At 36.7% G+C, this 22,998-nt stretch overlaps 1 protein-coding gene across 2 annotated transcripts; it reads left to right on the top strand.

The window, feature by feature from the left end:
• Positions 1–227: 227 nt before the first annotated feature.
• Positions 228–22,452, top strand: mpv17 (mitochondrial inner membrane protein MPV17). Of its 2 annotated transcripts, none has more exons than XM_084091244.1 (8): positions 228–511; positions 1,496–1,578; positions 10,280–10,395; positions 12,447–12,539; positions 15,637–15,732; positions 21,279–21,311; positions 21,420–21,472; positions 21,907–22,452. In XM_084091244.1, exons 2-8 carry the CDS (start codon positions 1,506–1,508, stop codon positions 21,974–21,976), a joined length of 534 nt encoding a protein of 177 aa, XP_083947370.1. In that variant the 5' UTR covers positions 228–511; positions 1,496–1,505; the 3' UTR covers positions 21,977–22,452. The 2 variants fall into 2 exon arrangements, with proteins under 2 accessions (XP_083947370.1, XP_083947369.1); XM_084091243.1 differs by having other exon boundaries at positions 241–511; positions 21,563–22,452.
• Positions 22,453–22,998: the final 546 nt, after the last annotated feature.

The raw sequence follows: 22,998 nt of genomic DNA on the forward strand, positions 1-22,998 counted from the left end.
GGTAGTAGCCTGGTAGTAGCTCTTTATTTTTCAAAATAAAATGCAAGTACTCTGCTGTACATCATTATTTTTATTTATTTATTTATCATTTTTCATGGTCCTTTTAATTCAAATTTTAATCTTAATTTAAGACTTTTAAACTAAGTGTTTTAAAAACGGCACACAAAACCGTTTATATTTCAATGGTCATTAAACTTTTATTTTGAAACATCTTATTGCCTTAGCTTGAACATTTAGCTTGCTTCACACAGACTGCAGTCACTGCACGCTCAAGCATCACGCTAAATTGTTGACTGGTGTAAAATTGAATTGTCAACCACTTATCAAGTTGTCCTGATGTGAGACTGAATTAATTCAGCGTGTGTGTTTAAACTGCAGCCACATCTTCTGATCTGAAGTCACTTTCCGTCCTCTTTTGACTTAGTCTTTTAAAGCAGCAGTCATACCGCTTTAATTTCAGCAACGCCAACATCTCGGACACTCATTGTACCTCTTCTGTTTACGTGACAAGGTAGGACTAAACTTCTAACATAAGCCACAGTACCGGTCAAAACTTTCTGTGCAGGAGTCGTCAAATAAATTAAATACAATTACGAAAGATTGATTACGTGATAGTGTCTGCACGTGTACAACGGATGGTGCATTATTAGTTTTATGTGTCACTAAAGTAAGAACAAGATTTACCCTTATCCGACTGAGTAAAACATAAATTATCGTTTGGTTTTGAAGTTTGAAAATTTTTGGCACGCGCTTTTGATCAGCCAGAGCGCGCCCCTCTCCTCACTGTACGGATGCGACGGGACTTTTAAAATCAGAAACTATAAAGGTTGGGAACCGGTTCCGTTAAAAGTTCTCGAAAATTTGTTTTACCGCACTAAAATACTTTGACATAGATTCCTACTATTCAGCGGCGCAGCAAAGCCAGCAGCCCAGCACTAAATTTACAGCGAGAATGTCTATAATCCGAATAAATGACTATTTTATAAGTGTACAACGCGACATTGTAGTCCAGTTTCCAAATGAATGACTGTTAGTGGTTGGAGATAAACTCTGCTGGAAAGTTGCCTGTTATAAAGTTAAAGTTATTTTATGATTATGCTTTACCTTAACTTGTAGAGCTATTGTATTATTTTATGCTTTAGAATTCTTAATAATTACAGTTTTCTTTTGTTTTTTGTTTTTCATTTCGCACTGTTATAAATTTGCAATTTTAACTGGACGCAACAATCGCTGCAAATGCTTTGGCAATAGGAATGTAAAAATATTTGTCATAGCAATAAAGCACGTGTTGCATAAATCTGCATAAAATTACATGATGCATTACGTGTTTCATAAATTTACAAATAGATATTTGTTTGAATATTTTTCTCTAAATAACTGAACGCCATGACATGACGTTGATATTATTCTGGCCAGCCACATACTAATATAGCTTTAAATTGTCAGCAATTTTCAGTTTTCATTGTAGCAATTTCAGTGGTCTTGTTTTTCTTAGACTTTGTCCCATGGCGGGTCTTTGGAGATCTTATCAGCTGCTGATAGCCAAACGTCCATGGCCAGTACAGATTATAACTGCGGGTAAGAGTTGTATTCTTCCCCTTTTCACCACCTTTTCTTTCCTTTTTTTGTAGTCCTATGGTTGATGTTCCCAATTCCCTTTAGGTCAACTCCATCTCAGATGCTATTGATTAAATATTTATCTTTCCTGTCAGCACTATCACTTCTAAACAGCAGGATTGTTTTTGAGCGTCAATAATAGATCAGCCATATAAACAACGGAAAGCCCTTCTCAGCAACAGTCTGCTTAGCTGTTTACTTGAACTTTGTCACTGTGAGTTTTACAGGGTGGGAGTATAGATTAAGGGGGGGAAGTCTATTTTAACTTTTGTTTTCAATTTAAATGCTATTAAATATATATATATATAAAAAATTGAAACAGGAATGTTTACATTATCTATCACCTTTTGCATCCAAGACATTTGCCCCCGGTTTCACAGACCAGGCTTAAGCCTAGTCCCAGACTAAAATGCATGTTTGAGCTGTTTTAACTGAAAGCAACTTGCACTGACATATCTTAAAATATGTTACTGCCATTGTTTTGTCTCAAGATGCACATCAGTAATGTTTTTTTTTTTTCTAAGGCTCGTTTATAAAAGCTACTTAAATGTCCTAATTGAACTAAGGCCTAATCCTGGCTTAATCTAAGCCCTGTCTGTGAAACCGGGCCTTGAGACAAAACTATGGCAGTGCAAGTTGTTTCAGTGGAAACATTTTTGCTGCAATTACACCATTGTGCCAGAAGATGACAGCACAAAACAACATATTTAATGAATGGTTAAAGTCCGAGTTGTTCTGCTGGAGACTTTCTTTTTGGCCGAACACAGATGTTGATGTCTAGATTAAAACATTCAGGTGATGAGGAATCAAAATTTCCTTTGCCTTTTGAGATCAGAGTTCAATGTACTATGGAAACATATTAACACTTTCAGAACTTAAGTGCAGTTTAAAAAGGCTATTTATTTTATTGAAGCCAAGCAATTGGGGGAAATGTCTTGTTCGAAAAGTCTTCTGAATGATTTTACATTATTTTTGTCAGGTAAGACTGATCAATTGACAGTTTTTCAGAACAATGGCAGACGCAGGGAGTGTAAAGTTTATTTGAAAACAATCACTAATTTTGCATTTTCGTTTGGTGTCGCCGTAGGGCTGAAATGACACGTGTGATTATTTCATGTGTGATTACTGTGCATTAACTAATCAGTTTGACAGGAATCTGTTCACCTTGTTTAACAAAATGAGTGAATGAGAATACATTTTATTGTTAATCAATGAGCCTGCTCAAACAAGCTGTTGGGTGCATAATGAGTCATTCAAACTGTAGCATTAGGATTAATTAGTGCTTGGCTAGACTGCCACTGACAACTTGGCCAACATGCTTAAAATCACCAGTGGCCTCGTGCCGCAGAGCGATTGAGTTTTATGTAATCAAGATTACAGACAAGAGCTATGATTCATCGCCTTTGTTTTCCACATCAGGGAGTGCTCGAGTATTTATAGAAACTTTAGCCTTATGTGGGTATAGGTTTAATATTAGACAGCAAGATGCTTTAAATGAGATGGAAGCGGGGTTATTTCAAAATTAGATAATAACTGGATGTTTTCACAGTCGTGTGGACCAGCGCTTATTCACAGACCAAGGGGTGTGATCTTCCCTTCAGATAAATCGAATGCAATAAAACTTGGCATTCTCGGGCAAGGTGAATAACTTGAGTGAGTTGGAAGTTCAAGGTTAAGTTTTTTTTAAGGTTAAAATAGGCCTAGTTTTTCATAAGCCAGTTTAATATACAGAGTCAACTATTTGTAGGTTGTTTGAGCATCCCGATCAGCCCAACCAGTGGCACGAGTTTAGACATGAGCGATGCTATTTGTCTGACCAATGGCAGACGGGGAGTTTGAAAAGAGACATTATTTTAATTGTCATTTTTTTCATTAATATAGTCAGAAAATAAATCTGATTTAGTTACATTAGATGTACACTACTGTTCAAAAGTTTTGAAATAAGTCTCTTATGTGCACCAGTGCTGCATATATCTGATCAAAAATACAGTAAAACAGTAATACTGTGATATATTAAAATAATAAATAATACAATGATTGTTTTCTATTTTAATATATGTCTGTGATGGCAAAGCTGAATTTGTCAGCAGTCTTCAGTGTCACATGATCCTTCCGAAATCATTCGAATATGCTTTTTTGGTGCTCAAGAAACATTTCCGATTATTATCACAATTAAAAACAGTTGTGCTGTTATACATTTTTATGGAAATAAACATTTTAGACAAATACAAATTTTCAGTGTTCTTTGATGAATAGAAAGTTCAAAAGAACAACATTTATTTTATGTTTATTTAAACATTTATTTAAAATGTATTCACTTTACTGACTTCAAACTGTCGATTATGTAGTGTATTACCTTATGGAACCCATAACCGTGATGGCTGCATTAAAAATGTTTGCATCCTGCACACTTTACATCCTCGAATATCTGCATGCAAACTGGGACTAATTAAACACATTAATTCCACTGCATTTATTTTAGCCAAACTCTCTCAGATAGCTGAACACCCTGTGAAGTCCTCCTCGCAGGGCACTACAGGCTGATGGGAATATACCCATTGTTATTGCAATTCCGTTTATTTGCCACTAGTAGCACAGAGATTTCACACTTCAGCTTTAACCGATGCACTTGGTTGAAGTGACAAATGGATTTATTTATAACAGGTACAGATGTGAAGAGGAAGAGATTAATGAGCGAATGAATAAATGAATGAATAGAGGGGATGAAGGCGCTACATTTCCGTTTTCAAGTCATTAGCGATGCATTAACCCCATAATCTGTGCTAAATGTAGAACTGAAAAAATCAATGTCATCCAAAGAGGGCAAATCTGAATGAATGGGGCTTGTAAATGTTTACTGTAGCCCAGGTAAGCCATGTCACGCTGGTCTCATCAGCTAAATGGGTAGGGTTGCCGTAGCCTGCCGCTGGTCCCCGTGGAGAACGTGCAGATCCCTGCCAAATTGATCACAGATAATTTCACTAAGCACAAGATGCGTCAATCAGGGCTGTTCTTCCCCTGAGACTCTCCCTCAAGGACAGACGGTGGGAAGTGTTGAGCTGACTTCAGCATATTTCGAGATGCATTTAGCATAGATGAGTGCCATACTCCAGTTGGCACGAGGTACGGGGCAGATTGCACCTGAGTGTGTGGTAAATTGCATTTTATTTGGCACGGCGTAATGACAAACAACCATGTTTTTGTTTGGTTGGGGTCGGCGTCTTTGCTAATTTAGATAAATGGACATCAGAGACCCGGAATATAACTTTTAAGCCCCTGTTTTTCATGGTGCAAAGATGAAAGCAAATGAGGAAAAAGTCCCTGCCAGGACAGGCTATTCTTAACAGTTTCGTCTTCAACGGTTCTCAACCTGTTAACGTCAAGTTGAACCAAGAAGTGGAAAACATAAGTGTTTATTATCACTTCACAACATGCTGTTAGCTCTCACTCAGCCTGGTTCTGCCTACCATGATCAATAAGCTGGTGCTGTTTTGATAAGATGACCCAGTAAAAGCATGGCAAAGGTTTCTGGCTCTTTTCAGTCTGCTATACTGGATTATTAGTCTTTCCTTGACATTTTACGAAAAGGTTAGGTCACTTAAAAGGGGCTACGTTGCCTCGCTTGGCTCTGTTGTTAAGGCAGAATGTCCTTTGTAAACCATGATATTTGGGCAAGTGTGAGGAAGCAGCTGTCCGCTAAATTTAAAGGCAGTTGCGTTTTTTTTTTTATGTGTTGCTCTTTTTCTCCTCCCTGGCAGTTCTGTATTTGGCTGCAGAATAATTTTTTTATTCGCAAATTAGCTAGTCGAGGTGAAGCGTAATGAGTGTTTAGAGATCGGAGGTGTTGATGTGGAAACATTGTTGTCATTGTAAACAGCTTGACTTTATATAGATGTTTTTTCATTAGGCATGCACCAATATATGCTATGTATTTATGTTATGGCTGATAATCAAGATGATGGTCAATATTAGGCTATAGGTCTGTCTTATTTCTTTAAAACAGTCCCAATGCTTTCAATAGTCTAATCAGTGATACTTATAATGCCAATACTTTTATATATAATGTTAGTGTATGATATATAACTGCTATTTCATATATACTAATATTTAAAAGTTTAGGTTAAATTTAGTTTTTGAAAGAATTTTTTTTTTTATCAGCTTGGATGCAATGAATTGATCAAAAGTGACAGTAAAGGTATTTATAATGTTACAAAAGATTTATATTTTTTAAAAAGCTGTTCTTTTGAAATTTCTATTTTTCAAAGAATCCTGGAAAAAAATGTATTATGGTTTCCACAAAAATATTAGAAAGCATAATATTGTCTGCTGAAAATTCAGTTTTGCCATTACAGGAATAAATTACATTTTAAAATATATACTAAAATGGAAAAAAAAAAATATTTATTTATTTTTATAAATAAAAATTAAAAAAAGTATTTTTATTTATTTAAATATTAATTTTTTTAATTTTTTTTTATTTATTTTTTAATTTTTTTTTTATTAAATTAAATAAAATTTATTTTTTTATTTTTACTGTATTTTTGATCAAATAAATGCAGCCTTGGTGAGCATAAGATACTTCTTTCAAAAACAAAATCATACCGACCTCAAACCTTTGAATGTTATAGGTTGAGGTTTTGCATATATTCCCTGTTTTTGCTGTTATGTACTGTTAGAATTGCGAAAAATAAGTGGCAATATTATCTGCTTCCAATAGCAGTCTAATACTAATGCTAAAAAAAGCAATGGATGTTGTATATTATTATTTTTGCTATTATAAGCTTTAAATAGTGACTGAATCACAGATAATTATTTGTTACAGCATATACCCGATATGATGTTTAAAAGGTCTATACTATTTTGCCTTTTTTGGGGGGGGCAAAAAAAAAGTCTTCTTCCAAGGACTGAATCCTCCAATACATATAATACTAATTTAAAACCCTGTTAAACTTAACTTCAAAGGTTTGTGAACTTGCGGCTTACTCAGGGCTTTCTGTGAACTCAATGTTATTTCTGAAGAAACAGATAATCTAGAAGCAGTGTTAGTGTCACAAACCCACTGCTGGTACCATCAGTCCAGTGCCTGTGTACAATTAGTCATGTCATAACACTGAGTCATTATGTCAGGGTTTGCAGTGAAGCACAAGGCCTGTGCTTGTAAAATGCAATCGGAGAGTCCAGAGTGTTTCTCTCACAGATCAGAAAAGGCTTCGCCTGCTGTGTTTGTGTGGGGTTGAGTGAGAGCATGACACAGTCTTTCTGTTGGTGGATCACCCCGCTGTGCCGTTAACAACCTGCTGGAGAGAGACCAGAGTTCCCTGCATTCTCCTCTCCAAGGCATTTCAACTCTCACCACCCTCCTGCTATGGCATGCTGCGTACAATAGCGGCTTCTCTCCAGCTCGCCATGTGTTTTGAACAGTGACCTCACTTATCAGAAGTGTATCCCACCTGATTCAGGTTCTATTGCATCAGAATAGTTAAAGATATCTTATGTTGTGTAGTGTGTGCTTTTTTTAACTTTTTGTCCTAGGTACACTTGCGAATCATTTTTTAGGTAGCTTTGCAAGTTTCTTCAAGTGACCTGGAGACGTTGCCACAGTTCTTCTGGATTTAGTCTGTCTCATTTTTTTCTTTTGTACACAGATTAAGTCCAGAAGAACTGTGGCAACGTCTCCAAGACGCTTGAAAAAAAACCTTCCTCCAAAGCTCCTTAAAAACTATGTGCAAGTGTACCTGGACAAAAGATGTTTTAAACACAAAGGGTGGTCACACCAAAAATGTATTTGATTTAGTTAATAGAAGTTAATGGATAAATAAAATCTATTTATGACACTATTTTTCAAGGCGTCCTCACTTTACAGCATTTTTACGCAAGTGCATAAAACTTTTCACAGTACTAGTAGCTTTGCAGGGAGGATTCTTCAGACTTCTTTTGTATAGAAAAATGTCTCTGGATCATTACACGTAATGGCAAAAGGAATGTTTGGAAATGTAAACTGATAATTCCTTTTGACACACTACAGCAAAATATATATAGCTTAAAACCATTTTTATGGGGGTGAAAATGCTTAAGACTTTTTTATATTAGTTGAATTAAATGGAATTAATGGAAAAAAAGGTAAGAAATCTCCTTTTTGATGGGTTCTATTGGTTTTATTTCTTTTGTTGAGGTTTGTATTCATTTTGGGTTTGCGATACATGTCAATATCCAGTGAGGTCTCTGTTTATGTACACATGCATAATGCATGGCTCTATTTGCTGCCCTCACGGCTTTGACTGCAGACGATCGAAGTGTGTGTGTAGAGAAAGGAGACCTGTGACATTTCCAGCAGTTAGGAGGAAACCGCTCTGTCAATGTGATTGGCACACAGTTTGTGTGAAAATGGGGAGAATGTGATGAGCTGCAGTCTATCTAAAGCTTTCAATCACTCACATTCAACAGCTTTTGTTCATTCAGTGATTCCTCAAGGATGAATGGATGAACGCACACATACAGTAGTGGCCAAAAGTCATGTCTGGAGGGCATTTGTGCTTTTAATGACATTTCAGGTTCTAAACAATAAGAACATGAGGAGTATGTTATATTGGGAAAAAGAATACAATAAACTTGGTTAATAACAAAATTATTTAAGGCAAACTCCAGCATACAATTAATTAAATATGGTTTTGTATTGTGCAGCAAAAAAATCTCACTAGAAATAAAGCATGCATTGACCTCAGTGTAATCGAGTATTAATATTTTATTGGTTCTCCCTTGTTTTTGACTACATCTGACTCACTAAACTTTGCGCATGTGTCATGCTTAACTTCTTTCCAATCCTCCTTAAGTTCTTCCCAAAGTTAAGTTTCATTGGAAGACCTGCATGATGTATCACAAATTAGGTTTATAATTTCCCTAAGATTTTCAATGGCTTTAAGGTCAAGGGACTGAAGAGACCACTTGAAGACTTCAAAATGCTAAGCATGAACACTTCCATTGTGCGCAACTTTGTTGCATTCACTGTGTGTTTGGGATCGTTATCATGTTGGAAAATACACATTTGCTCTCCAAACAGATTACATTGTGTTCAGCAGGATTCCCAAGTATTGGTTCATTTTCAAAGTGGATGCAACTTTGTAGATCCTTCCAACACTTGCTGCAGACATGCATCCCCATTACCAATATGTTTCCCCTGTCGTGCTTAATGGCACCATGCGTTCATTTGGTATTAAAACACTTCATTCATCTTCTACGAACATACCTGACACCATCCAATGCTAGGTTGTTAAATTTTGACTTGTCAGACTTCAGAATACGGCCCCAATCTTCCACTCTCCAGTTCTTGTTTTCTTTGGCAGATACTTTTTGCAGTAGATAAAACTAATAAATGGTTTCTTTACTGGTACATAACCTACCAATCCAGCCTCTTAAAGCCATTGGCTTACAGTTCAAGATGAAATTGGAGGTTTGAGTTCTCATCCAGGTCTTTAGAAGCTGTTTTGAAGTGGTCCCACATTCAGTTGATTTTTATCCTCCTGTCAAAATGCTCACTAGTCTTCCTTGACCAGCCACAGCACTTTACATTCTAGTTGTCTCACTGTGGTTTGAAATAATTCTGTGGACATTGTGACCATTCACATCCAGAACATGAGCAATATCCAAAACCGATTGACCATGGGCATACAAAATATTTAATTATTATTTAAAAGTTTGAATAAAGTGCGAAGGAGCCAGTTTGGACATCACTTTTGGCCACTACTGTACTAACGTTTAAAGGTGTCTCTTGGTTTAGTTGCTTAAACACTTTGAGATGAATTTATTCATGCATCCAATACCGGTAATAGTGCAAATGGAAAGTACTAAAGACGGAAGACTTTTCAAGTTGGTCTGTAAGAGGAAAAGTTGTCAAATATATCTTGCATCAGGTCACATTGTGGAGCTTTTGAAACATTTTGATTAATAAATTAGAGTTTGGTATTACTTTCTGCAATGGATTCAAATGTTTCCGGAATGTTTTCAGAAATTTGTTGCATGGCTTATTTGACTAATGGTGTTTTACAGGATAACATCTGTCCCTGCTATTAGAAAACAACCTCCCATGGTGTTCCTAAGGGGGTCTCGATGCAACGTGAAGTTTACAATGTGACATTTAAAGGTCATTGTGGAGTGACTGGATGGATTTCTTGAAGTCTTTGCGTCTTTGTTTTACTATAGTTATGATCTCTGTTATTTTGAGTTGTCTACTGTTATTTTTATACAATTACTAAATAATACGTTTTTGAATCATAGTAGAAGTATAAATGTAATTAAGTCAGTACATGGTAGAATTTGTAAAAAACAAAAAAAACCTAAAGATTGTAATATTATGTACACTACTGAACTATAGTACTAATTTTTTTATTTTTTAAAATACTGATTCCAAACTTTGGAACGGTAGTGTAAATATTAGGCTAAAGGTCAAAAAGTCAGGATTTGTTATCCTTTACAACGTCTTTCTGTTATCCTTTAGCCTCGCTCTCTTCTCTCAGTCAGTATGGAGTGAATGGGGCAGCACAAATCTTGAAAGAGTCTTTCCTGTCAATTCTCTTTTGGCATGATTACCTGAGTGCGAGCCTTCACGCTGGGCAGTGGGGGCAAACAGATGCCTGACTGGCACCCCCTCTTTCTCCCTCTCTTCCAGGCTCTCTGGTGGGTGTGGGTGATGTCATCTCCCAGCAGCTGATTGAGCGGCGTGGACTGGCCAATCACAGCGTGAGACGCACCGCCAAGATGATGAGCATTGGCTTCTTCTTCGTCGTAAGTCTCCTGTGTTTCTGTTCCATTTGCATGTGGTTCTCTTGAGATCCTCCAGCTTTGGAACTTTGGATTGATGTTAATCCATTATAATTGATGTTAATTCCCCCCCCCCCAAATCTAAACCCTGTCTGTGAAACCAGGCCTTTATGTTTTGTATATGTTATACTCTTGCAAAAAAATATAATTTCATTAGAATACAAGCTTTCAGTGGAGAAATATGCTTTTTGGCTCAGAATGGTGTAGTTATAATCTCATATGGACGGCCACAGTTTGTTTTGATCATACGTACCTTTTAGAGGCTGACATCTGACACACAGTTTGTGGTCAGTAAGATTTTTTTTATTTTTTTATTTTTTTTCTTAAGTCTCTTATGTCTCATTAAGTCTCTTATGCTAACCAAGACGGTGTTTATTTGATCATAAATGCATTAAAATCAGTAATATTGCAAAATATTATTACAATTCAAAACAACTGTTGAATATATTAAAAATGTAATTTATTCCTGGAATGTAAAACATAATTTTCAGCAGCCATTGCTCCTACATGATTTTTAAGGAATTCTAATATGTTGATTTGGTGCTCAAGAATCATTATCTTATTATTATTATTATTATTATTATTATTAATTTTTGAAAACAGTTCCACTGCTTAATATTTTTGCAGAACCCTTGATACATTTATTTTAAATAGAAATCTTTTGAAAGATTATAAATGTCTTTACTCACAAATTTGATACATTTAATCCATTCTCGCTGAATAAAATAATACATTTCTTTTTTTTTTTTTAAATGTACGGTAGTGTATACCAAAATATTACTTTTTTTTTTTTTTACAATACATTTCAAACGATTGCATGACTGTTAAAGATTTGAAGCCACATAATCCTTGCAAAAAAAAAGTTTTTTTTTTTCATTCTCAAAAGCACTCGCTGTTTTAACCTGGAAATAAAAACAACTATTTCCAGTTCAGAATTAGTTTTACATTAGATGATGATAATACAATTTCACAAAGGCAAAAAAGAATAATGATATGTTGCAAAATGTCAGTTGTGTTATGACTGTTGTGTTATGGCCATTACAGATCATGTGTAGGGTGTCATTTGTTGGAACAGGTGATGAAGTTGCATAACTGCACACAGTGATTGACATATTGATCATCCTGCTCTTCCCTTCCTCCCTCTCTCTCACACACACAAAGCACTAATGCACTTGTTCTGTTCAAATGACTTGAGGACTAATCTGCAAATGGCCTGTATGATTTAAAGCTTTTACAAGTCTGAGTGTTTTAAACATCAGACCTCAGTCGTTATTATTAGTGCAGTAAGAACTGCGTTTAGAACAAAAGTGCGAACCATAGGTCAGAAGGTAAAATTTGTCCTGTATCTCCTGTGGAAATCTGTCCATTGAGCTGTAATTATATTGCATTTCTGACGTGCTTATTTTCTGTTGGCGGTTTATGGTTATTGGCTGTGTTCTTATTGCCCAATCAACCGAATTAAGCAGAAGCTCAGTATTAATCATTTAATGTGTCGTGTGACATCCTTTGTTTTGCAAAAAGGACAGGAAACAGGAAAAAATGCAGAAAGATGGTATACAGCTGCTATATATCATCACTGCTTAGAAAAATGACAAACGTCTTCTCAAACAAGTGCACAGCTGTTTGTTAAAGACGCCCATATGCATAATTTAGCATTGGTGGGTGATTTTACATCGATGCTGCTGAACCACAAATTATAATTGCATTAAAAGAAAGATTAACCAAAGAATTCAGTTGTCATCGTTGACTGAAACACCCCCGGTGGACACTGTTTGACACATTTATTGATCAGTTTACTAATCAGGCCCAGAACTGAAACCACACTGGGAAATGAAAAGAAAGCTCATTAATTCACAGAGCTAATTACACCCGCTGTTTTCAGAATCACGTCATAAACAAATTAAACCACTGGCACGACCTCAATGTTCTGAGCTTGTGTTCATTATTGTTTACTGAAGTGTTTGAATTTTTTTTAAGTGCTTCACATATTTAATTATGTTTCCTGTGTTTTGAAGGGTCCATTGGTCGGTGGATGGTATAAGGTGCTGGACAAACTTGTTACTGGTGGTACTAAAAGTGCAGCTCTGAAGAAAATGCTGGTTGACCAGGTGAGCAATGTATTGCAGTCATTTTTTGTGTGTGAGATGTACATGGTATTAATATCTTCAGTATTAATACACATTTGCGACGTGTGTGTATATATGTATGTGTACCGGTATGTATATGTATGTGTGTGTGTATATGTATATATATATGTATACACATACATACATACATACATACACACACACACACACACACACACACACACACACACACACACTCACACACACACACACACACACACCTAAAGGATTATTAGGAACACCATACTAATACTGTGTTTGACCCCCTTTCGCCTTCAGAACTGCCTTAATTCTACGTGGCATTGATTCAACAAGGTGCTGAAAGCATTCTTTAGAAATGTTGGCCCATATTGATAGGATAGCATCTTGCAGTTGGAGATTTGTGGGATGCACATCCAGGGCACGAAGCTCCCGTTCCACCACATCCCAAAGATGCTCTATTGGGTTGAGATCTGGTGACTGTGGGGGCCATTTTAGTACAGTGAACTCATTGTCATGTTCAAGAAACCAATTTGGAATGATTCGAGCTTTGTGACATGGTGCATTATCCTGCTGGAAGTAGCCATCAGAGGATAGGTACATGGTGGTCATAAAGGGATGGACATGGTCAGAAACAATGCTCAGGTAGGCTGTGGCATTTAAACGATGCCCAATTGGCACTAAGGGGCCTAAAGTGTGCCAAGAAAACATCCCCCACACCATTACACCACCACCACCAGCCTGCACAGTGGTAACAAGGCATGATGGATCCATGTTCTCATTCTGTTTACGCCAAATTCTGACTCTACCATCTGAATGTCTCAACAGAAATCGAGACTCATCAGACCAGGCAACATTTTTCCAGTCTTCAACTGTCCAATTTTGGTGAGCTCGTGCAAATTGTAGCCTCTTTTTCCTATTTGTAGTGGAAATGAGTGGTACCCGGTGGGGTCTTCTGCTGTTGTAGCCCATCCGCCTCAAGGTTGTGCGTGTTGTGGCTTCACAAATGCTTTGCTGCATATCTCGGTTGTAACGAGTGGTTATTTCAGTCAAAGTTGCTCTTCTATCAGCTTGAATCAGTCGGCCCATTCTCTCTGACCTCTAGCATCAACAAGGCATTTTCGCCCACAGGACTGTGAGCTGTGACCGCATACTGGATGTTTTTCCCTTTTCACACCATTCTTTGTAAACCCTAGAAATGGTGCGTGAAAATCCCAGTAACTGAGCAGATTGTGAAATACTCAGACCGGCCCGTCTGGCACCAACAACCATGCCACGCTCAAAATTGCTTAAATCACCTTTCTTTCCCATTCTGACATTCAGTTTGGAGTTCAGGAGATTGTCTTGACCAGGACCACACCCCTAAATGCATTGAAGCAACTGCCATGTGATTGGTTGATTAGATAATTGCATTAATGAGAAATTGAACAGGTGTTCCTAATAATCCTTTAGGTGAGTGTACATACATACATACATACATACATACATACATACATACATACATACATACATACACACATACACACACATACATATATACACACATACATACATATACAGGGTTTCAAACTAACTTTTTTCACCCTCCGGCCAATTTGGCTACAAAATTTTGAAGTTACCGGCCATTCAGAACTTCTACTAGCCAAAAAAGAAGAAATGAACCAGATTATATATAGACACACACACACACACACACACACACACACTATATATGTATATTTGTAGTGTAGTGACGTGTGTTCAAGTAAGCCAGATATGTGTAGATTCTGCGCAATACGCTGTTTTTAATATATCCTGATGACTCACGAGTTGAGTATTTGCACTAAATCTGCGCAGATTTGTGTTACAATATATTATTATTAATAATATATAATACTTTTAAATAAGAGATTGATGAACATTGTCGATGCTCATTCAGATGATCTGCATTCAAAGATGAATATTCCCCCATGCTGTCCTCCCTTTTCTCCCCACCGTATTAATAAAAGCAATACAAAAGACCAACAATAAAATCAGATCTCAACATTCGGTATGTTTCAAAATGTCTTTCCTGTCATAGTTAGAAATAGCCCCATGGAAAGTTGTCCTTGGAGCTGACTGTTGTGCCTTTTTTTGGGAGTCTGCAGACACATTTAAAGTGCTTAGAAGCTGCTATTTATTTTGAGATTTATAGTTGGCGCTGCTACGTACTTTATCCCTTTTGGGTATCCCATCTGAGCTCTCCCTTCATGCATATCAAGTAATCCATCTCCTGATAGGCAGTCAAACAAATGAGTGTTTGCATAAGTCATTGTTTACATGATTGGTGGAATGAATGTACAGGATGAAGCAGACAAAGGCACGCAAGACAGGCCCTCTCCCCATCACCGGATTACACCCAAACAACAGCGCTCGCAACGCCAGCCTGCTCTCCCACATTTATTCAGAAAAGAGATTCTAGGGCTATTTTTAGAGACCCACTTTCTAAATTTCTGTGTAAACCTTAAGGAAAAGAGGTCCACAAATGTTGAAGTCAATTGATATTTCAATTGTCCATTTTGTAAAATATTATGAATCAAATATGGCTTAATAGCTAAAGATTCCAACAGTCAGTAGCAGATAATGCCAGCATGTCCATAGCTTACATCACTTTACATGCCCTGTAAAAGGCCTAAATAAAATTTTAAAAACGTGTCTCTTGCCATTTAAAATTTTAAAGGATAAAATATTCTACCCTAAAGTCAAAGGAGAAGCAAAGGGGCTGGTTTTAGTTTGTTTGACACATCTTTTATGATGATATCTGTAACAAATCTGCTTGGGATGTCCTTTGGAAAACCACACATGAAGGAATTCCAGTGATCTAGTGTGCTAATAATAAATGGATGCATCAGTCTGTCATTGTCTCCTTGATAGCTTTCAATATGCGCATCGCATGCATATTTCATCAGATGTGAAAATGTGCGCCAGTAGTCTATAAATTAACAATTAGGCTGGATTAGCTGTATAATGGTATTTATTATGAACACTGAACTTGATTGATCATGTACATTTATATGTCATCTATAAATGAACAGTTACAGTAGGTGCTCTCTGATCTAATCAGGTCTTTGTATATCCACAGGTGTGCTTTGCTCCGTGTTTCTTGGGTGCTTTCTTGGGAATATCTGGAGCGCTCAATGGACTGACTGTGGAGGAGAATGTGGCCAAACTCAAGAGGGTCAGTTTTCATCACAAGCCTGGATTAAAAATTAGCATTGTGACAACACAAATGACTAGTATTATTCTAGTGGAATGGAACCAATGGAACCGAAAATGATCATGTAGCCTTGTATTGGAATATTTTATGTAATGTAAGTAATACGTTTTTTTTTTTTTTTCAGCATTAAAATAAAATAATTAATATAATAATTAATAAAAAAAAAAAAATCAAAATACAAATAAAATGTATACTACCATTCAAAAGTTTGGGGTTGGTAAGATTTTAAATGTTTTTGAAAGAAGTCTCTTATGCTGACCAAGGCTGGATTTATTCGATCACAAATATAGTAAAAAACAGTAATATAGTGATGTATTATTACAATTTAAAGTAACTTTGTAAAAGGTAATTTATTCCTGTAAAGGCAACGCTGAATTTTCAGCATCATTACTCCAGTCTTCAGTGTCACATGTTCCTTCAGAAATCATTCTAATATGCCGATTTGCTGATCAAGAAATATTTCTTATTATTATATATGTTAAAAACAGTTGTGCTGCTTAATATTTTTGTGGGAATCATGATAAAAAAAATTCAGGGTTCTTTGATGAATATAAAAAAATTAAAAAAGCTTTTGGAACAATGTAGAAGTTTTTATCAGTTTAATGCATTCTTGCTGAATAAAATTAATTTATTTAAAAAAAGAAAAGAAAACCAACTGACCCCAACCGTTTGAACAGTGCTGTAAAATAATGAATAACTATAATTTATATTAATATTATAATTATGATAAAATACCTCCTAGACTGATTTAAGTCACATCCACAAATATTTTTAGAAGTAATATAGTTCCTTATCCCAAAGTTCCTCACTGCCAATGTAAATATTTTCCTACTCCATCGGTATTCCTGAAAGTCCACTCCCTGTCCTGTGATCCTTATATTAGCACGGTGCAATTAGAGAGTATTTCCGGGGATGGAGGGATGAAGGGACGGAGGGCTGGACCAGCGAGGAGTGACTCATGGGCTTGTAGGAACAACGCTTGACGCAGCAGTGTCTCTTGAGTGTGGCCATCAATTATTTATGTAGGGAAGGTGGCGGAGTTAAAATGAGACTGAAAGGTCAGTCACCTAAATGCCAGAAAAGACAGAAAGCTAATGATAAATGCTCTCATTAACCCAAACAGCCAATGTGAGCTGAAAGCCAATCACTAACTTTGGCGATGCTACTCTGCGACTCGATTTAAAGAATATCACTCTGATCCATTAAATCACATTTTGTACCTGCTAGTTATTAGTAGGGCTGTTTTTGTTTTAAACAGGACCCCTGATGCTGATTAAAACCCATGGCTTGTTGTGGACGAGCCTTTGTTTATAATGGCTATAGGTCAGGCAATTTGGTGATACAAGAGTGACAAGAGGGCAGTTCAGATGCTGCTCGCAGAAGTGCCCTTTAAAGCACGACTAAACGCAGGCTACTGTTCTGAGGAGATCTCCAGGGAAACTGGGCTTCGGTTAGTCAACTGTGTCGCTTTAGGACGAATGCAACTGCTAAATAAGTGGAAAGAATCCTTAACCTGATCTGGAGTCTCTTCTCTTCTCTTCTCTTCTCTTCTCTTCTCTTCTCTTCTCTTCTCTTCTCTTCTCTTCTCTCCTTCTCCTTCTCCTCTCTTCTTCTCTTCTCTTCTCTTCTCTTCTCTTCTCTTCTCTTCTCTTCTCTTCTCCTCCTTCTCCTTCTCCTTCTCCTTCTCCTTCTCCCTCTCTTCTCTTCTCTTCTCTTCTCTTCTCTTCTCTTCTCTTCTCTTCTCTTCTCTTCTCTTCTTCTCCTTCTCCTTCTCCTTCTCCTTCTCCTTCTCCCTCTCTTCTCTTCTCTTCTCTTCTCTTCTCTTCTCTTCTCTTCTCTTCTCTCCTTCTCCTTCTCCTTCTCCTCTCTTCTTCTCTTCTCTTCTCTTCTCTTCTCTTCTCTTCTCTTCTCTTCTCTTCTCTTCTCTTCTCTTCTCTTCTTCTCCTTCTCCTTCTCCTTCTCCCTCTCTTCTCTTCTCTTCTCTTCTCTTCTCTTCTCTTCTCTCCTTCTCCTTCTCCTTCTCCTTCTCCTTCTCCTCTCTTCTTCTCTTCTCTTCTCTTCTCTTCTCTTCTCTTCTTCTCCTTCTCCTTCTCTCTTCTCTTCTCTTCTCTTCCTCCTCCTTCTCCTTCTCTTCTCTTCTCTTCTCTTCTCTTCTGTCTGTCTTTTTCTTTTGTTTGTCCTTTTCTTGCTTTTCTTTTTACTTATTGATAATTAATAACTATTGTTTATATTAATATTATAATTACGATTAAATACCTCCTAGACTGATTTAAGTCACATCCTGATTTAAGTCACTGATTTAAGTCACATCTCTTCTCCTCTTCTCTTCATCTCTTCTCATTTTCTTTTTTTCTTCATCCTTTTTTCTGTCTGTCTTTTTCTTTTGTTTGTCCTTTTATTGCTTCTTTTCTTTTCACTTTTTTCTGGCTATCTTTTTTTCCTTTTCTTTTTCTTCCTTTCTTTTTCTTCTTCTTTTGCTTTTCTTTGTATTTTCTTTTTTCCTTTTCTTTTGTTCTTTCTTTCAAATCAGGTGTTCTTAGGAAAATTCAGAAGTTAAGCAAACATATTTTACTATAAATCAAAAAATTTGGACTAAACATATTTGTCTTGTCTATGTCATTAAGAACGAACCAGGCACCGTTAATATAATTAATATTTAATATATAGTTAATTAAAAAGTTCCTTTTTAAAGGTATAAGTGTGTAATTTCTGTGCCAATAGTGGCACCAAATTGAACTGCAAAAAAAATATGTTTTCAAGCAACAACAAGAATGCACACTTCGTTTTTATGAAAAGACTTAATTTAAGTAATTTCACATAATTAAATGAAATTTATTTATATAATTATATTTCTTAAAAATGCATAGCTAATCTGAAGTAAATCAACATAACTTTGGCAAAGACATACAATTGCTAAAACAAGTTGCCTACATAATCTGTGAAGTCAAGGTAAATGCCATCTCCCAAATGACTACTTTCTCTAACTTTACCGAATGACAGCAAGTGCAAACATCATCATCAAGTGCGAGTCTAGAGAGTTGCGCAGCTTTTGATGTTATATTGAAAGGTTAAGTGCACATTAGCTCGCCGAAAATCCAAGATTAGAACCAACAACTCATCCGCTCATTATTGTTTTCATCATGAGCCGTTTGACGCTTTATAACCTGGTGCTATAATAGATCAATGTCAGAATGAATTGACAAGAACACGGCACATTCAGCTCTTCGGGGTTGTTTCTGAACCTCTGGTTTGATCATTGTTAACAGTTGCTTACAGCTTTCTGCTTGTGGGTTTTTTTAGGGCATTCAGGATTTGGCTGGTTTTTGATGTTGCTCACTTCTAAAGATGTAGAATATTAGCGTCCCTCTTGTGTTCTCTGTCTTTGTGTATTCAAAACGGTCCAAAAAAATGAAACGCTCTCTCAGTGCCTCAGGGGCTAAATTCCTGTGACGTCAAATTCAGCGGGAACAATATAATGACGTCTCGGGCCCGCGGTGGTTTCACCCCAGGTGGCTGATGCCTTGTTCGTTCTTAATTAGAAACTGTTAAGGCGAAGAGTACAAACAGAAAGAGCACAAGTTTCTAATACGGGCTTCTTTTTACACACTCAATCTCACCAAGATGACCTTTCAAAAGATGACACTAGCAGAGAAAAGGGCCTTCATGTTCCAGATGACTTGATTTTTATATGGCACCAGGGATAGGAGGGTGTTGACTTGTGGTTGATGCGGTGGGACGTAGTTGTGGAGCTCTTACAGCACTTAAAGGGAACCGTGACCACTCTCTGCCTCAGTGGAGACCCTCAGGCTGGGTTTAAGAACCAGCGTCATGACATGATGAAAGCATGAATGAACAGGTAACAGGTAAAAAAAAGGATTTATAACCAGTGAATTTCTACTTCAGACACTTTAATCTTATTAGTAATTGTTAGTAATATTATATTTCGACAAGTTCGATCCACAGCGCCTCCACCTCACAAACTTCAAGACTTGAAGGATCTGCTGCTAATGTCTTAGTGCCAGAGACCACAGGATAACTTCAGGGGTCTTGCAGAGACCGTTCCTCATGCCTCAACGGGTCGTTCTGTTTTGCCAGCACGCGGAGGACCAACAGCACATTAGGCGGGCGGTCATAATGTTTTGACTCACCTGGAGCTGTAAAAGCAGCTGCCATGGTTCTCTGATTAGGTCTTTGCAACAGCATGATTATTTTTAATTACATGAAAATTGATATTAATCCAAAATTTGTATTAAAGTTGTCACATAGTCCTTCAGCTTATGCTTGAAGAAATGTCAATGAGCTCAAAACATTGCTGGGAATATTAGATAGGAACAAGCAGGGTCAGAAACACTTCATATTTTTCATTATATTCTGTTCTAAGCCTAGTTATGATCCGTTGCCTGAAAATAATTAATTAAAACGAAGCTTTTTTCCCCCCAGTTTTCTCAATTCAATTGTGTGTGTGTGGAAGGCCACAGTGGGTGTTGTGAGTGGTTTCTAGGGCATTGCTTTGGTTAAGATGCTCAAAGTGTCTTTTATGCCCTTTGTACATTGTACAAGTTATGCACATTGTACGATTTTTGGGCTGTCCCAGACGGAAGATGACCAATCGTGGTGATTTCTGTGGTCATGGCTCCTAAACGGTGGTCCTACGTCGTACAGCGAGAGAGGTTCAAAGACGACTGTTGTCATGGTCCTGCGACCAAAGACATCCTGCGATCATTTTCTGACAGTGTCATGAATGTAGCATGATCATCTCACAGTGTGTTTGCTGCTACGACTTACGTCCACTGACTAGCCAATAAAAATGCAACATGAAATGGCGTATTGATCAACGCGACATGGTGTAAAACTACTTACCTCAAACTCCATATGCAAAATACATGACAAGTTGGCAAGCATTTTTCCCTATCCATGACCATATTCTCCTCTTTTTTTCAGCGCACATAAAAAACACAATTGCCAAAGTATGATTCATCTTTCTCTATTTGTTTAGCACTAGCTCATGCTGATGACGTTTTATTATGTTCTATACTAATTTGCGTCATAGCCTACGATTCAATAGGTTTCATCATCGCACAGTTTACATGCATGTCATATCCAAGTTTATTAGATCCATGTCGTACAGTGTGATTTGTAATGATCTTATAGGATTGGTGAAATCAGTCTGCGATTGCTAATGCAGTTTCTCTGGTGTTCTACATGGTTAAGTGTTTCCCTACTGGCCCAAGTAAAAAGTGCCAATGACCTCTATGATGCTCTATGATAACCTACTGTTTTTATGTATTTTATCGTCCAGTAAGTAAAAAAAAGTCTGATTGCTTAGAAATGTAATAGCACACCTCTCCTCAACGAGCCACATTTCTTTTTTCCCCACCAAAGTTTAATACTTCAGGTTTAGGGTAATTCAGGTTTGTTCACATCTTTAACCTGAACTATGAGCAATAATATTAAACAGCATTTTTGTCAGATCATATATTTACTCTGCATTTTTCATATCCCAATAGGACTACATGGATGCCTTGATCTCCAATTACTATGTAAGTGGCGTACCTGACACTGTCTTTTTTTTATTTTTATTTTTTTTAATTAATTCTCAATTCATTCAGTTCAGTTCTATTTAATGCAACATGTCTTCATTTTTCCAGCTTTGGCCTCCAGTGCAGATAGCCAATTTTTATTTCATCCCTCTCCACCACAGGTAAAGCTCTTTGTTTTCTTTTTATAAATACAAGCCTTTTTAGCCTCAAAAGTCAAGTGATCATTGATAATGATAGTTTGTCCATTGCAGCAGGGCACTAATCCAACAGTGCTGGAGATTTAAGAGCGTCACTGGGAAAAGAACGTTCACGACGTGCCTCAGAAACCCAGTGTGCAGCACAGCATTATGAAAGGAGTTTAAAGCTGGGAAACTTTAATTAGGCTCTTATTTTTATTTTGAATGTTGGGATTTATTGTTTGATGTTACTTCTTTCTGGCACCTTTATTTCCCCACTGGGTTTACCAACTAGAGTCAGCTGGTCTGTTTTACCTGGATTTAGATCATGTTTTTTGTTTTATTCTTTTTTAAGGCATGCATATGTAACACATATATAATTTCTACTAGAGTAATTTGGTCATGCTTGTGTTTTTCAGATTAGCTGTTGTTCAGATCGTGGCTGTTGCCTGGAACTCTTACCTGTCCTGGAAAGCCAATAAGATGTAACGAGATGTTTCAGATCTTCCACTACCTCGCACATGGGATTTTTTTTTTTAGCCGTTTTTAGCAGTTTATCTTTTACAAGTAAATATATTAACATACTCATTCAGTTTACATTGTAGCATAAAGCTTACAGATGTAGTTTGCACAACAAAGGTCAAAGCTGACAATAATGTAATTCAGACTTTTTATTAACAAAATTAATGCTATGTAATATTTGTGATTATTGATTATGTAAAGAATGTATATTAATTCTATACAGTTGATGTATATGTCTATTTTACCAAAGTTTTGATGGTGAATTATGCTTTATCAAAGGTATAATCAATAAGAACAGCAGGACTGTATGTTACAAAACGTGTCTCCATTTTGAGTTTTTTTCTTTTCTTCTGTGATCATGTGAACTCACGGATGTGACATCTTCTACTGGGGCATTGAATAGCATGTCAGTACACTAATGTGAATAAAATACATCTTTTACATTTGCCAGAACATTATTCATAAAATCACTCACACTCTGAATCTCTATGATTTGTTTTTTAATTTTGCAAAATGCATGACAAATTCAGACAGTAAAAGCAAAAGTTTCCTGTATCTGAACCTTGTAAACCCATTATTAACTAATCCTTACGTCATATAGCGCGTTTATGAACTCTGATGAAATTGGTGCTGTAGATGGTCCATATTTCAAAGGAAACAGCTGACACTGAAAACATGGGCTGGATTTACTGTTTTCCTAGCACAATGTTGAACTAATAGACCCTGTTCTTTGCTGCCCTTGCCAATAGGATGTAGGGCGGCTGTTCCTCAGCTTGACTGCAATTCACAGCTTCAGCCTGCAGATCAGATTTTTAAATTGTGAACAAAGCTGTCACTGGATAACCAGTGTATCTGCTAATTGTCATCCTTCCAAAAACATTAAATCACATTAAGAAATAGAATGGCTTTATTATTTGTCCCTTCACACTGATGAGGAAGTTAAAGCCATGTTTAGGAATTTCCTTTAGAGAGAGTGTCAGGCTTATATA

The sequence above is a fragment of the Abramis brama genome (assembly GCF_963993115.1).
Source record: "Abramis brama genome assembly, chromosome: 18".
NCBI lineage: Eukaryota > Metazoa > Chordata > Actinopteri > Cypriniformes > Leuciscidae > Abramis > Abramis brama.

Bases quoted from the DNA above. Each gene is read 5' to 3' on its own strand.
- mpv17 (XM_084091243.1), top strand. From the start codon at position 1,506: ATGGCGGGTCTTTGGAGATCTTATCAGCTGCTGATAGCCAAACGTCCA. The intron at 12,540-15,636 runs GTGAGCAATGTA...GTATATCCACAG, and splicing joins AGAAAATGCTGGTTGACCAG to GTGTGCTTTGCTCCGTGTTT. The intron at 15,733-21,278 runs GTCAGTTTTCAT...ATATCCCAATAG, and splicing joins ATGTGGCCAAACTCAAGAGG to GACTACATGGATGCCTTGAT.